This window comes from Astyanax mexicanus, chromosome 5 (genome assembly GCF_023375975.1).
Source record: "Astyanax mexicanus isolate ESR-SI-001 chromosome 5, AstMex3_surface, whole genome shotgun sequence".
In the NCBI taxonomy this organism is placed as follows: Eukaryota; Metazoa; Chordata; class Actinopteri; order Characiformes; family Acestrorhamphidae; genus Astyanax; species Astyanax mexicanus.
The window spans coordinates 38,552,711-38,568,095 of NC_064412.1; the positions used below are offsets into that span (position 1 = coordinate 38,552,711).

The window sequence follows — 15,385 nt, forward strand, 5'->3', positions numbered from 1 at the left end:
ACAGGGCGGAGTCTAACAGAAGGAGTAAGGAACATTACAACGTGTGTTCTACAAAAGCCTGGAATCCTTCTTTCATCCCTTTTCTTTTTTTTTCCCCCATTGCTTTTCCGTGCGAATGGATTCCTGCTTTTCTCAGGCCGCTAGGAGCGACAGAATGAGAGAGAGAGGCCAGCGGAGGAGGGGATGGCGTGAGCGAGAGTTCGGATGGATAGAGAGGCAGCCTCTGGCCTGGAGCTGTGAGCTAGCTCTCACCTGGGATGACTGAAATAGTTTTGAGTGCTCGTAGAACCCTGAAGGTTCTCAGTGCAGAGACATTGCCCAGATCCACAAATTCAGTTACATATCTGTAAGGAGGGGAGGAGGAGGGGGGAGGGACAGGGTGGTGGTTGGGTGGGCAAAGGGGGTGGGATCAAACACACAAACACACACACACAGAACGTTAGGACAGGACAAAGGCAGCAAGAAGGGAAACGTCACGCACACGCACACACACGGACGCACACCTGACTGACACCTTGTGCTTGCGCATACACACACGTGCGCAATGAGGAGGCATGCGCACGCCTACACGCACACACACGCACGCACATCCCTTACCTGGGATAACTGAGATTGTTTTCAACGCTCTGAGCACTCTGAAAGTGCGGAGAGCTGACACATTGCCTAGGTTTACAAACTCAGTTACATACCTGTAGGATCAAATAAAGAGTTACCACAGAGCTCTCGCGCACTCTCACAAACTCACAAACTCTCACAAACATGCTGTATCTATGGCGTCACATCAATGTCAAAAGTCGGGGCGCAAAAACAACAGGTGAAAAAAATTAACCAGCGTGTGTGTGAATTAACTTCTCGTGAGCACAAATGTGAAACTCGCGGGTAAAAAAAAGGGAAGTTGTGTGCGCACTGAACAGAATATTCCTCTCGAGCTTAATTTTTCTCCTCTGGGGTGTTTTTTTTCCCCTCTCAAATTCACAGTTTTCCTCGCGCGCCATGCGAATTACCTGTGGCTGCAGTTATGAAAGGGGTGATTTTGACAGTTTGGGGGCGGGGTCAGGGTTGTCTCCCTCAGCGAATGCTATTGGCCGATATCTCCAGGGTTTGTGACGGACAGGCTACTAACAACAGCCGGAGGAGGACGGAGAAAGAAGGACTGGCTATGCTAACATCCAAGCAGGCAGACTAGGCACTATACCTGGGCTAACAGCGCCGGAGAGCGGGTTGTTTGGATGTTAGCATAGCCAGCTAGCTAACTCTCCTGACGTCCTTCTTTCCCCGCCCTCCTCTGGCTGTTGTGAGTAGGCGGTCCGTCACAAACTCTGGATATATCAGCCAATAGCATTCGCTGAGGGTCGCGACCCCGGCCCTACCCCCAAACTGTCCAAACCACCTCTTTCAAAACTTGAGCTCAAAAAACTCACTTGAGCAAAAACTGTAGCTGCAGTTAATGCGCATGGCGCGCAAGAAGAACTGTGAATTCTAAAGGGAAAAAAACACCCGAGCGGAGAAAAATGAAGCTCAAGAGCGATATTTTTTCAGAGCGCACACAATTCCCTTTTTTTGCTTGCTAGTTTCACATTTGTACTCATGAGAAGTTAATTTACACACGCAAAATGTTAAAACACAATTTTGTTCACCTGTTGTTTTTGCGCCTCCGACTTTGACCTTGATGTGACGCCATATGTATCACACCCTCACAAACTCTGACAAACTCTCACATACACACACACTCTCACTGCATGGGCATAGCTCACTTTACATCACTCGTTTCCATTACATGCTCTCAATTGGCATCAACATGGCATTGTTAAGACAGCACCTAGTGTACACACACACACACACACACACATAAACATAAACACATGCTAACTTGTATATACTAGAGGTCTGTTATTTCAGCTTTCAAGTCTGGAATATGCTGACTGTATGACATGTGCTCTCGCAATTTCTTTTTCTTGTCTTTTTCTTTTTAGTTTCTCTCTCGTGCTCAATCAGTCTCTCTCTATCTGTTCATGTCTGCTTCCCTTGGGCCCTATTTAAGCGAACTATAGTGCACCAGTCAACTGCAGATTGCGCAGCTTGATTTAGTAGCTTGATCTAGTGTGTCTGTGGTATCGTGAGGACGCAAAAAATGCACCTTGCGCAGCTCGAAACACGCAAAAGATTTGTACTAATTCTTTAATTTGAGTTCATTCGACGTTATTGATAGAGGGTAACATATTTTATGGGTGTAATTTACCTGATGTTAGTGTTTGTGTGTTTAAACCAGGCGCTCACATGTCCCAGGAATGGGTGGACCAAAGACCAAGTTCCCAGCAGCATTATAATTTTTTTGTTAGGACATTACCTGTTAAGGATTACCTGATTTTCCAATAATTTTCTGCCTTTTTATAAGATTATTCATGGTACCTTTTTTATTTTATGTGATGATGTATGTTGTAAAATTAAAGAAGGGTTCCAAAACTTGTCATATGGTGTTTACCCAATGTTTGTGATGGTGTTACTTATTTTAACGTTAGTGTTCTAGGGTTAATCATGGTTGTGTTTTGAGCGTAACGTGAAATAAATGAAGTGAGCCACTTGCCATTCCCTTGAAGAGTCAGGTGCGCTCTGACTTTGGCACATTCGTACCTTACCAGCAAGGCGCTTTGGCACATCTCAGCAGAGGATACTGACCTTCGTGTTATTTTATTCTTTATTCTGTATATTGTTGAGTTAAAAGTCAGGTTTGAGATCTGCAGCGTGTGTGTGTGTTTAACGAGCGGGGGTGTACACTGGCGCATGGTGCACCTATAGGAATGGACTCTGATGGTTAATTGTTGTCTGGGTTAATTTTAGTCAGTGGCGCACCTGTGTTTTCCGCCACCAAAATAGAAACACGCCAGAAATTTACCTTAACACACCTCTCTTTTAGACCACCACGCCCATCAGCGTAGATTTATTTCTAAACTCTGACAGTATTTTAACAGTGTGGGAGCAAGGTATGAAATAGACTGTTGAGGGGGTGTAAGATAGCAAAGAGCATCGCGATGCACCTTGCGCAAGACGTACGATAAAGCCTCATATGTCTCTCTCTCTCTCTCTCTCTTTTGCATGCACGTGCACACTTTATTTCCCTTTATCTGTTTCCCTCTCATGCTCTCTCATTATTTCCATGTCTCATCCTCTTCTACTCTTACTATTGGTCTCTCTTCCTATGTGTCTTTCTCTCTCTCTGTCTCTTTAACGCACTGCTTCTCTTGAACAGTTTAAGTAACTCTTGCACTCTATTGCTTTTCTGTGTCCCTCTCTCTTTCTATCTTTCCATGTGTCTCTCTTGCACAGTTTCTTAGCTTAGAATCAATATCACACACCCTGTTTTTATCTGTCTCCCTTGTGCTTATTGTCTATCTTTCTATCTTTCAGTGTCTCTCATTCTCTCACACTTTCATTATGGCTCTACCTCCCCATATACAGCCCTAATCAGGCTGGATGTTAAACTCACTGACTTACCCTAACTGCCCTTACAGACCTCACATACACACAACACACACACACACACACACTCATACACACATATATACAGTCAAATACATGTTTTCTTAATGCAACATAATAAGGAGTATTAATGTTCATCCACAATCTGTTCACAGAACAAAACATCTATCATCTATCATCAATCTCTACAATATTAATATTAATACTCTACAGTCACAGCAAGCACTACTCCTATTAATCCACAGCATGTGTAACACAGTAAGAGACATTCAGGGGACACGCACGCCATGACGATGACACTGAAGTCCAGCCAGTTCCAAGGGTCTCGCAGGAACGTGAAGTGCCCCACACAGAATCCCCGGGCTAGGATCTTAATCAGAGACTCAAACGTGTAAATCCCTGTGAATGTGTACCTGCAGGACAAGCACAAACATCTCTTATCCACACAGACACACAATCAAATGGAAATATTGACACAGCAGTTTATTACTGATAAGAAAGCTTGTTATTTAGTTATTAAGACCTATTAAAGCAATACATACCCTCTTGACTCCAGTAAAGCAATAAAGCAATTTACATTATATAACTGTTTCATTAGTAAACAAAAGTGTTTCTACACTCACTGTCCACTTCATCAGCTCCACTGATCACACAGGAGCACTATAAGTAGTTCTATAATTACCGTATTTTTGCACTATAAGGCGCATTATAAGGAACTGGGGTATTGCCCTGTTTTCCTACTAATTCAGCAGGTCTCACCGCTGCGTGGTGAAAAAATAAGTTGAGTAAAGCTGAGCTAAGAAACACTCGCCACTACACGGCGAAAGAGCTAGCGCAGATAGCAGCTAGTGCTAATGCTGCTCCAGCAGTGCTAGCCGGGGTTAGCAGCAGGCTACACCTGTGATCAGCTGAAGAGCTAGCACTATGCACGCTTAGCAGGTAAGCATGTACTAACGACAGTTAAAGGGCGACTTGAAACGTGTAAAAATCAATCAGCATGTCACTTGCTCTTGCCTTTAAGAGCCAGGTGTGTTCTTTGGTATTTTATCAGAGCAGCCCTTCTGCGATTCTCAGTAGAGGAAATTAACCCACGCATTCACGAGGCAAGCAAGTCATTTACGGGAACAGAATTTTTTTTTTATTGTTCATTCTGTTTATTATTGATGTAAAAGTTGGGTTTGTGCACTGCTGCATGTCCTTATGTGTGTGTAATGAGTGGATGGTGTACGTATGGTGTGCCTGGGTTGCCAAGATAGCAATGAACCTCTGAAGGTTGTAGTTTTCTGTTGCCAATATAGAAATACGGCGGATATTTCCAGACCAACACGCCCATTGGCGAAGATATATTCAAAAGCATCTTTGCTATTGGTGTGAAGGCATGAAAAAAGACTGTTGGCAGGGTGTAAGAATCTTGCGTAGGGTGTAAGATAGCACCCAAGTGGCCCAAATTTGCTCTATTCAATACAAACACACACAAACACATTATAAGTCCACTGATGACAGACTTACTCCACATTCTTAGCCCATTCTGGGGGGTTGCTGAGCGTCATGAAGGCGCAGTTGGTCAAAATGGTGCACATGATCACAAAACTGAACATCGTGAAGGGCAGTTAAGGACCACAAATCAAGATGACTTTCAATCAGAGCACACACACTTTTAGCATGACATCAAGCTACACGGTTAATATCACAGGCTGAAGGATATGAATGCACCAGCACTTTAATGGCGACTCTCCTCAGAGGGTTGAAGGCGCTGAGGAAGTAGAGGGCAGGCGTGGCGTTAAAGCGGAATATCGCCTTCCCACGATTCAATACTATAAAGGTCTGAAAAAGCAAGTGAGAAAAAACAAGCAGCATCAGTATCGGTTCTTTCTCTCTCTATACCTCCTTCTCTTAATCTGTTCTTCTTCTCCTTACCTACTTTATTCTCTCACTTCCCATTTACCTCTCTTCCTACAAACCTTCCCATTTACCTCTCTTCTACCTGTCCTTTTTTTATTTACATCATCCTCATACCTCTCCCTGCATCCCTTCACCCCATCATCCCTCTCTCTCCTCTTCCTTAATACCCCCTATCATTTTTTACTTTATTCTTCTTAATCTCCTCATTTAACTCCCTTTTCTTATATTTTTTAATTTCACTTTTTTCTCTCTGTTTTATTTTCTATTTTTATACATTTTCTTTTACATTTTATCCCCTTCTCTTGCTCTTCACATTCCATTCCACCTCCGCCTGGTTTTACATCTTCCACACTCGATTTCTACCTCTTTCTTTTAATTTAATTTACATCTCTTTCCCCAAATTTTCTCCTATCTACTTAACGCTTTTCTTCCTGATCTTTCTCTTTCTTTTTCTCCCTCTCTCTTTAACCCCCTATCTCAACCCTACTTACCTCTCAGAATCTATTCTCTTTTCCCTCATTTCGTCTATAATTCCCTTTTTTCTTCTTCTGTTCCTTTCACCTTTCATATATGAATGCATCTTCCTCTTGCATTCCTTATCTCTTTCCCTTCTTCCTCAGTCCCTACCTCACTCTTTCATGTACTCTTCTCTCAGTCCAGGCAGTTCCTCAGTTCCCAGTTCCTCTTTCGCCTTGTCTCCCTCTCTTAATCTACTCTTCTTTCTTCCTCCTTTTTTCATTCATGTGTCTCCACCCCCCTGTAGCTTCCTCCCTTTATCTCTCTATACGTCCCTCTCATCCACCTCCCCCTCTTTCCTACCGTCTGGTTCTGGTAATAGGGGTCCAGGTCCTCCAGAGGGACGGACACCAGGCCTGGCGGGATGTCCCCATAGATGAAAGGCAAGGATTTCCCCGCCTCCAGGTCGCTGTTGGGCTTGGGCCCATTCTCATCATCGTCGTCGCTGCGTCTCTCTCCTTTTGGACGACGGGCCGCCTCCTCTGCGATGCACCGCTCGATGGCAGCAAGGGATTCAGGAACGAAGCGCCGGAAGCTGTCAGGTCCGGGAGGAACAAGCAGCGTTGCAGCCATATTGACATCCTGCTCCTGCAGCCGGACCAGCTAGCCTACTGTCACACGGGGGGCTGATCAAAACACAGGAAAAAGAACAACAACACAGAAATTTAAAACTTATGTATATTCATTTATAAACAGTTTCACTCTTCAAATGATAACAGATATTACAGTTGTTTAAAAAAAACAATAGGCTGTATGTTAAACACACACCATGAAGAACTATTAGAGTACAAAAAAACTTCGGCAAATACATGAGCAATTCTCAACTGCGATTTAAAAAAAAATAAAAAACAAAAATGTTTTTTATTAGTGATATCAAATATGCAAACTAATGTTTCTGTTACCTTTATTTTCAAGGGAAAATCCTGTAAGCACAAAGATGTAAAGTTTGCATGAAACCAATATAAAAACAAAAGTTTAATTTAGCTATTTTTTAAGAAAAGCACACTGCTCCCTTCAACTTTACAAGCAGCCTTTATATTGAACAAGGTGCAAAAATAACCTCCCTCCTCCCTATATGTCTGGCAAAGTGTGACAAAATATAAAAATCACAATTCTTTAAAGGTTACTGACAGAAACACAAGCCCATCTACTTAGATCCCTCTGACAGCTTCTACATGTAAAGATTTACAACCTCCATAACCCCATTATAAAAATCAAATTAAAACAGTAATTTAAATTAACTAAATGAATTTGAATTAATTGCTTAATGTCTGCCAATATTAGAGTGGTGTCCTGGAAAGAAAATATCGATAATGTAATTGTCTTGACAAGATTAGTCATGCTGTGTTAAAAAATACATCATTAACCAAGTATGAGTAATGGAAAATGGGATCTAAAGATTTTAAAGATCTCATTTCATTGTTTTTCATTAATTTTGCGATGGTCTCTAGTACGAATCAATGCTCTGTAAGCCGGTGCTCAGGCAGGTTTAGGCTGGTTTACTTCGGTGGAATAGTGGACGGGGAAGTGCTACATGATTTCGGCTCTTCCTTACTTATGAATATTCATACCATTCAAAAGTCTTGCCTCTGATTGGCATACAGCAGTTTAATACTCCCTCCACTGATCTGCAGTGGACAGCTGCAAGGCGATGTGAGCAAGGCCATGATTCCTAATTTAAAAAGAGCAAGTACTAAATGCTTTCTAGTGAAATGACACCACACATATGCCTGCCATAGTATTGCTAAACACTTTATACTAAATATATACAAAAATACTTTTTGTTTTTAGTATACTCCCATTACACAATAGATATATTTGTGTGATATAACGAAACACACGCTTTAGGGGTGTAAAAAAATATTGTTTCACTTATGTATGGCTATATTATGTTTAAGATAATAAGATACTGCCTTGAAATTACATTTTTTATTACTTCATTTACCACAGTTCATATGGATGAGAGGAAATCCAACTGCATTACTGCATACTGAATCTCTATTGGTGTATTGTTTGTAGGTTACTCTAAACCTGTGTTAGGAAACCTAGAATACCAGCAAGGCAAGCTTTGGGTTTAGTAAATGAATTGGTACCATCGATCAGACTACCGTATTTTTTAGACTTTAAGACGTAATGGATTATAAGGTGCACTATTAATGAACGTCTATTTTCTGGTCTGTTTTCATACGTAAGGCACACCGGATTATAGATTAAGATCTACACAGATTTCTCTCCTGAAAACTGTTTATTTGGGTAAGTAAAGCACTTCCCTTTATTTACAGTAAGCTTAGAACTCCAAACGCTTAGCCAGCCCCGGTTAGCAGCGCTAGCTGGCCCTGCTTAGCAGCTCTAGCGAGCCTGAGTTAGAAGCGCTAGCCAGTCGTGGTTAGCGCTAGTAAATGCCGCCCGATAGTGGTAGACTGAGGAACCCAGAGTGTTTTGATAAGCTATGGACCAATCATTTAGCGTTTTGTCCCATGTAGCTTATTTTAACACAGTAAACACGCAGACTACAGTCTAATATACTCACTTCTAAACAGTGAAAGAGCTAGCGATGAGGTTAGCAGCTAATGCTAATACTGCCCCAGCCTCAGCGCTGAAGAAACTTTAGTAAAATTCCCTTAGAACAATGTACTTCAGCAGAGTGACTATACTGCTCCTTACAACCTCACTGGTATAATTCATACATAAGGCACACCATCCATTTTAGGGAAAATTAAAGGATTTTAAGTCCGCCTTATACTCTCTAATAAATTGATCTAATAAATTATGAACAGAATGCAATATATATGTCTTTTTTTACATATAAACAGCGTGTTACCACACACAACGCTGGCCCTGCAAGTTTACTGACCAGTGATTTATCTGCACTAAATCAGCTGCCCTGTTTTAAAGCACTTCTATCCAGGGCGATTTGTCGAGCCTGACAACCCTGTGCGACACGAAACCTCGGCCAAAGCGACAGGCAGGAATCAGGCCGTGCCCACTGAGGTGCCGTCATCAGCAAAACACAGAGAAATGATGGAATTTCTCCTGGCATCTTCTGCAGATCTAGAACTCTCCTGCACACCGTTCTCCACAAAACCATTCTTCCAGAAGACATACCATGATAATCTGTCATAACGTTATGCATGTATGCGCTCGTGTACGAGTGTTTAGGTCCATGTATTCTTCGCATAATTCAATAATCCAGGTCTATGTGTTTCACCAGAGCAGGCATGCTAGAAGATCATCCAGGCATAAACGACCCCTAACTCGGGGAACAATCCAGGAGATGTGTGTTTTCTTATTCACTCTACATCAACATACAGAGTGCACTAGGTGTGTGTATGTATATATATATATATATATATATATATATATATATATATATATATATATATATATATATATATATATATATATATAAGATCAGATTGAAAGAGAGCAGGGCTTTGTGATTCAGTAAAAAGTTGCCAGATTGACAAATATAACGCTTGCAGTGTCTAACATAACCGTCTCTACTATGCTAGTGCTGGTGAGAAATTACCCACCTACGGTTAGCAATCTTACTGAAGCCCAGTGATTACCTGTTCAGCCAAAAAAATGTATGGCTGCAGTACACTGTTTGTCTGCTGTTGTCTATACCTGGCAACCCAGAGTGTGGAAATGGGACTGATGGAATGACAGTGTTAAAGTTCACAGGCTAAAACCCACATAGATTACTGTGCAGTTCAAGTGAGATAATACTGTATGACAATATCTGTCGGTGCTTTACCTCAGCATCTTTCCCTAATAGACAATGAAACATCCTGATCATGTTATGAGCCACTACAGAAAATACAATCCATCACATATTTAAGATTAACAAGCAGCTCTCTTTAACTGTATTTCAGTTAATTAAAAGTGTAAAATATGAAAATCATTGCCACACAAAAGAGTTCTTTACAGGTTTCTCACAGAAGCAAATGTCTCTTTAATGAGATTGGCTCTGGCAGCTTCTATATGTACAGATGTACAATCTCCATTACATCACAACAAACCAGTGATTTGATTAACTTCTCAAGACTAAGAGAGGGAAAGAAAAAAAACAGAGAGAAGGAGAAGGAAAGGCCTTCATACACTGCGAGTGGACTGAGTAAATTACTGTTACATTATGTAGTAAATGAATTGCCGGAGTCATTCTAGAAAAAGAGGTTTGGCTTATACATTATACATGGATAAATGAGCTCAACAAAGTGCTCAGTCCCAATGGAAACACAGACAGCGCCTGCCAGACTGAGTATTTAATCCCTCTTACAGATTTTAGGTGTTTCTGGTTATCTGTTATCTATAATAGCTTTTCACGTTTTTCTGTATTCACAGATAAAAACAATCTCCACTGCCTTAAACTCTATTTTTCTGTGTGAATAGACAAGTGACTAAAATCACGTCCACATTCAATGCAGGAGGCCCCACAAGCATATCTCACAGGTCACTGCAGGTCAGTACGTCTCTTTAGCCTTAGTGTCATGGAACACACAACTAATGACTTTTGAGAACTCCATCGCCATGAACTCACTGGAGTTTGGACTTCAAATCTAACCCTGTTATTTAAGCCCCTCCAACAAATAACCATATCAACAATTTCTCCCTTTTGTAAGAAATTAGTAATTCCTTCTTTAAAAAAAAATAATAAAATGAGCTTTATTTGAATTTAGATTTCTTAATTTATGAAGGCACTTAAAATATAATAACTTGCAATAGTAAAGAAAATAACTTTCCATATATGACTATTTTTAGGAAGCCAGTCTTCCAGAAATGTGAAAACATGGAGCACACCCATACCTGTATACATTGTGAGATGTTATCGTGTGAGTTAAGCTGAGCACTGGCCAGCTTCTTTATTTTCGAAGTTTTGACATTTAACATTTCTCAATCTACTGTGTCACATGTACACCAGTAATGCTATGATTGTGACTGGCAGCATTTGGCTAGATTTGGTCTTGCGAACAGACAAGAGACTGTGGATGAAATTCTCGCAGGTCACTGCAGGTCATTACATCTCTATAGCCTCCATGGGACATGTGGGCAATAGTCACACTACTAATTTATGTTCCATGACCTTTGGCATGTCGTTGTATAATTATGGATCCCATTGATCTCACAAACTGAATAAGTGGTCAGTGGTACATAAGGTGGAACGAAATTGTGATCTCACGATCCAGTTTACACCCAAGAGATGCTGTTAAAATAGATAAAATAAGATAACAAAAAAAAATAACACAATAATCGTTGCAGCTCTAATCTGCAGATTATTTGACTACTAAAATAGTTGCAACCCTAGTCAATAATACTGACAGTCAGCTCTGCATATATTTAGAAGGGCAAGAAGTTACAGACTTTTCAGTAGACTTGAGCTCCTGTAACACTAATCAGTCCCACCTGATCTATTTATTGCTTGGTCAGTTAAATAGGGTGGGCTAGATTTGGGATGGAGGTGTAACCTTCAGGACGATAGCTCTCCAGGAGACCAGTTGATGGCAAAAGTCAGTTCACCTGCCCAGGTAAATGAGTGGATGGATGGATGGAAGGATAGATGGACAGATATATACTTTTTTGATCAAGAAGGAAATTTAAGTGCAAACATTAGCTTTTGATGATGACAGTATAATGGAGAGTATTTACTTTCAGTTTAATAGTTGACTATTTCTGCTATAATCACTCTTTCTGCCATCCTTTCTAGTACTGCATCATGTGAGCACAGCTCCAATACCAATGCCTGTTTTAACTCATCTGCCCAAGTCTGCACACCTGTGAATGTCACCCTGTTGTGCAGTCTTTGCCTTACCATAAGTTCCCATAGTGAATTAAATAATTACAGCTGGAACTAAAGCATTAAACTTTAAGCTTACATTAAGCTTAATCAAATGTATTTGTGTGAATTAAGTGAGTGAGCAGCCTTTACCTTTACCACTGTGTTCCTGTTCTCAGCACTTTTTAGTAACTTCAAGTTACAAATGATTACACGCCACTGAAATTCAAGTCAATGAATTTTTATAATTAACATTGCCAAATCGTTGCAGCTCTACTAGGAGTGCAACGAAGCATCTTGACACTATGAATTGCAATGGAAAAAAATTGACAATGGGCATTGTGAGAACAGCCAATTTCACAATCTGTTTATTATGCCACCTCAGGCAAGTAGCAATATTTAATTAGCAGAGGCCAGAATTCCACTCGTGCAGGCCAGAGAACCAGGGGGCGTAAGCAAAGGACGGAGGATGTCAGTCATTTTTGAATAAAGCCAATCACACAACTGCTTTCTGATGACTGTTTATTAAACCAATCAGCAGCCAGAATTACCTGCACATATATTTTGCTGCAGTTGACTAAAAGGGTTTGTCATAAAGTGGCACAGAGAATTTGACTGTAGTTCTGATGTCTGTAATGGAGTTACCAGCCAACATACAGACACAAACTTGAGCCCAGTCTGTTGTATTTCTTGGTTTGTGGGAGCTGGTGCCAAGCCTGGGATTTATGCATGCCCGCTCCACTTCCGAGCAGCTCTCAGCTTCTACAGATGGTATTTAGAGGGACGCCTTAAGAATAAAAAAATAAAAATTAAATCAGCAATACGAACAAAATAAGTTCAGTTAACTGATTTTGATTCATTCAGTGAACCAGCTTCATTTTGTCTGTGTGACAATATAAAAGATACACACAAACATACCTGATATCTAATCCTTCTATTAGACTCGCCTACTATTAAAATCGCACACACCCCTGGCATAACCCAAGAGTTTAATGCTAAGCCCCTCAGGAGGATAAATGTGGTGTGGTTCAGAAAGACAAACACTTAATATGCAGTACAGTGGGACTAGGGGAACAGACTTGGGAAATACGAGCCAACATATTTCTCATTGCTGACTGCATCCAAATGTTCTATTAAATCTTAATTATCGGTTGACAGAACTGGTTTCCAAAATATATCAGGCTTGTTTAGATGTTCCTTTGTAAATGTCTGATTTTGAATATTGTGGAGAAAATGCAGGAAGGGTTTTCTTCTGATGACTTTCCACGAAGGTCAATTAGTGCAGGTAGTCCTAAAGGTCTTTTTAGGGTTGCCCCCCCAAAAAGTCAACATGACAAAAGCTTACAAATTTGCACAGAATGTAGTTCTTAGATATACATTTTTAATATTCTACTGGTGCTAACTAGAGTGCCAGAAAGAAAATCCATGTGTTGGCTGTTTAAAGCTGAGGAAATGCTAATACAAGGAAGCTTAAGCAGAGTGGGTTTAAGGTTAGACAAGCAAAAAAATGTCTTTGAATAAGAATAAAGTGTGGAAGCTTTTTAAAGGAGAACTCCTGTGTAAAATTGGGGCATATTTTGTCAATAAATCGTTTTTTGACACCGCTATCCAGGCTCAAAGTAGCTCCACACTAGGGCTGCACGATATATCGTTTAAGTATCATCATCGGTTTGTGCGCATCAGGACAAAACTGGTAGAGTTGTGATTATTATAGGTGTCTTAAACACAGCTAGGTGTGAATAAAGGCACTGGCACTGGCTGCTATGCCAGGAGGCAGGCTATGTGGAGTCTATATATGTCAGTACAGTGATGGCGGCATCAGGAGCTGAAGCTAGCACTATGGGATGTAAACAGTGCTTTTAATAAGCTTATTGTGCACTTTAAAAGTTATTAATGCCTCGTGCCTGTATGACGGTGTAAAAAATCATTTATTGGGGCAAAATATGCTCTGAAGCGTCCGTTGTAAAGAGTGCTGTGCAAAAAGCACAACATTACTGGATCTCTGGATTTTTTATCTTGTTTTACTACACCAAAAGTCAATTTAACACCAATTTTACACTCATCATTAAACAACACTGAACATGGAAAGCCACTACAAAAAAGTCAAGAAGCACAGATAGTAAAATGTGCATCCTGCATCTTCTTCATTTACACACATCAGAGTCAAAGTCTCAAACTTTACTTCTACAAAATAATGTGGACAAACTTACTTACTTACAATTACACTTATATAGCGCACTTTTGCCACTCAAGGATGCTTACAATTACATTCTAAACACACTCAACAAACACCAGTGAAAAGCACCAACCAATTACGCACAGCATACTCTCAACCTAAAACAACCGTCCACCAGGCACAAAGGAACTGACCCAGCACAGAGTGCCAATCCACATCTGGGCATACAGTCACACACCAGGGTATCCAATTTTTTCTGGGCAATTGCGAGCATCCAATTGATATTAGGGAGGAAAAAAGAGTCCTCAGAGGAAACACATGCAGAGACAGGCAGAACATGGTAACTCCAAGCAGTTAGAGGCTAATTCTAATGCTACTCTAGCCTTGGTGCTGGAGAACTAAACTGAAACTGAGCGGAGTGGCTTTACTGCTCCTTACAACCTGGCTGGTGAAATATAAATTTCAAGTTGCACTGACAATTTTTGGTAAAATTATAAGGTTTTAAGTATATTTCTCATCCTTTTTCTTAGTGTTTGCCCAATTAAGTTTTAATAACCAGCTTGAACTAAGCTTGTGTCTAGTGGGATGTTACTTAGTATAGTAGGCTGATGATCACGCAGCAGCATCACAAGAGTCTTTGATGTACGTCACTCATAGGACCTCTCTGAGTCACTGTCCATTTAAGCACCAGATATACCCTGCAACACAACAGAGCAGCACTCACCTCTAATACCGTGCCCAGTGGCAGATACAGAACATACAGTATTCCTATGTGTGTGTGTGTTTGTGTGTGTGAGTGTATCAAATGGCATACTCCCCTTGTGTCTCTCCCAGTTCGGTGCCTCAGTGGCGCCCAAGCGGTGCAGCCTGTTCTCCGTTGAGAGCACAGTCACAAACACTCCCTCTCCCTTCCTCACCAGTCTTCAGCATGCAACCCCCCAAAAAGAGCCTAATCTCAAGAGAGCCATTACCCTAAAGCCTGCCAGCCAGCAGCACTGCAGCTCCCAGTGGTCTGACCACACCTCTACTAGACAGGGAGACGGCGACCGAGACTATCAAAAAGATTATCAAAAAGTATTTTTTATCCTTTCATTACTGCTTTATCTCTGCATTGGCTTCATCCCCACCCATTCTCATTTGCTTGCAACAAAACTCACATACAGTATTTTTTGCACTATAAGGTGCACATAAAATCCTTATTTTTTCCCAAAAATTATTACTTCGCCCTATAATCCGGTGCACCTTATGTATAAATTTTACCAGTCAGGTTGTAAGGAGCAGTAAAGCCACTCCACTGAAGTGCAGCTTTACAGTATAGTTCTATAGTTTAGTTCTCCAGCACCGAGAATTAAGACTGGATTAGTATTAGGATTAGCTGCTAACTGCACTATTTGTTAGCTCTTTTGCCGTTTAGAGGTGTGTATTACCGGCCTGTGGTCTCCTCCTAAACAAGCTATGTGGAACAATCCACGCTGTCAGGCTAGCCTTACTGGAAACCTGTAGAGCTTACTGTAGACAAACAAAAGTGCTTTACTCACCCA

The 15,385-nt window shown here is 40.9% G+C and overlaps 1 protein-coding gene across 5 annotated transcripts in view; it reads right to left on the minus strand.

Moving 5' to 3' along the window:
• scn1lab (sodium channel, voltage-gated, type I like, alpha b) overlaps positions 1-15,385 on the minus strand; it is an 85,424-nt gene that overhangs the window by 58,486 nt on the left and 11,553 nt on the right. For 3 of the 5 annotated variants that reach the window (XM_049479144.1, XM_049479142.1, XM_049479143.1), the window contains exons 2-6: positions 6,199-6,521; positions 5,183-5,301; positions 4,987-5,076; positions 3,762-3,890; positions 253-344 (exon numbers count right to left, since the gene is read on the minus strand). In XM_049479144.1, the coding sequence (XP_049335101.1) occupies positions 253-344; positions 3,762-3,890; positions 4,987-5,076; positions 5,183-5,301; positions 6,199-6,468 (700 nt within the window). In that variant the 5' untranslated portion in view covers positions 6,469-6,521. Of the gene's footprint in view, positions 1-252; positions 345-597; positions 690-3,761; positions 3,891-4,986; positions 5,077-5,182; positions 5,302-6,198; positions 6,522-15,385 lie in introns of all 5 variants that reach the window. The other 2 variants (XM_015605714.3, XM_049479141.1) reach the window with 1 other exon arrangement.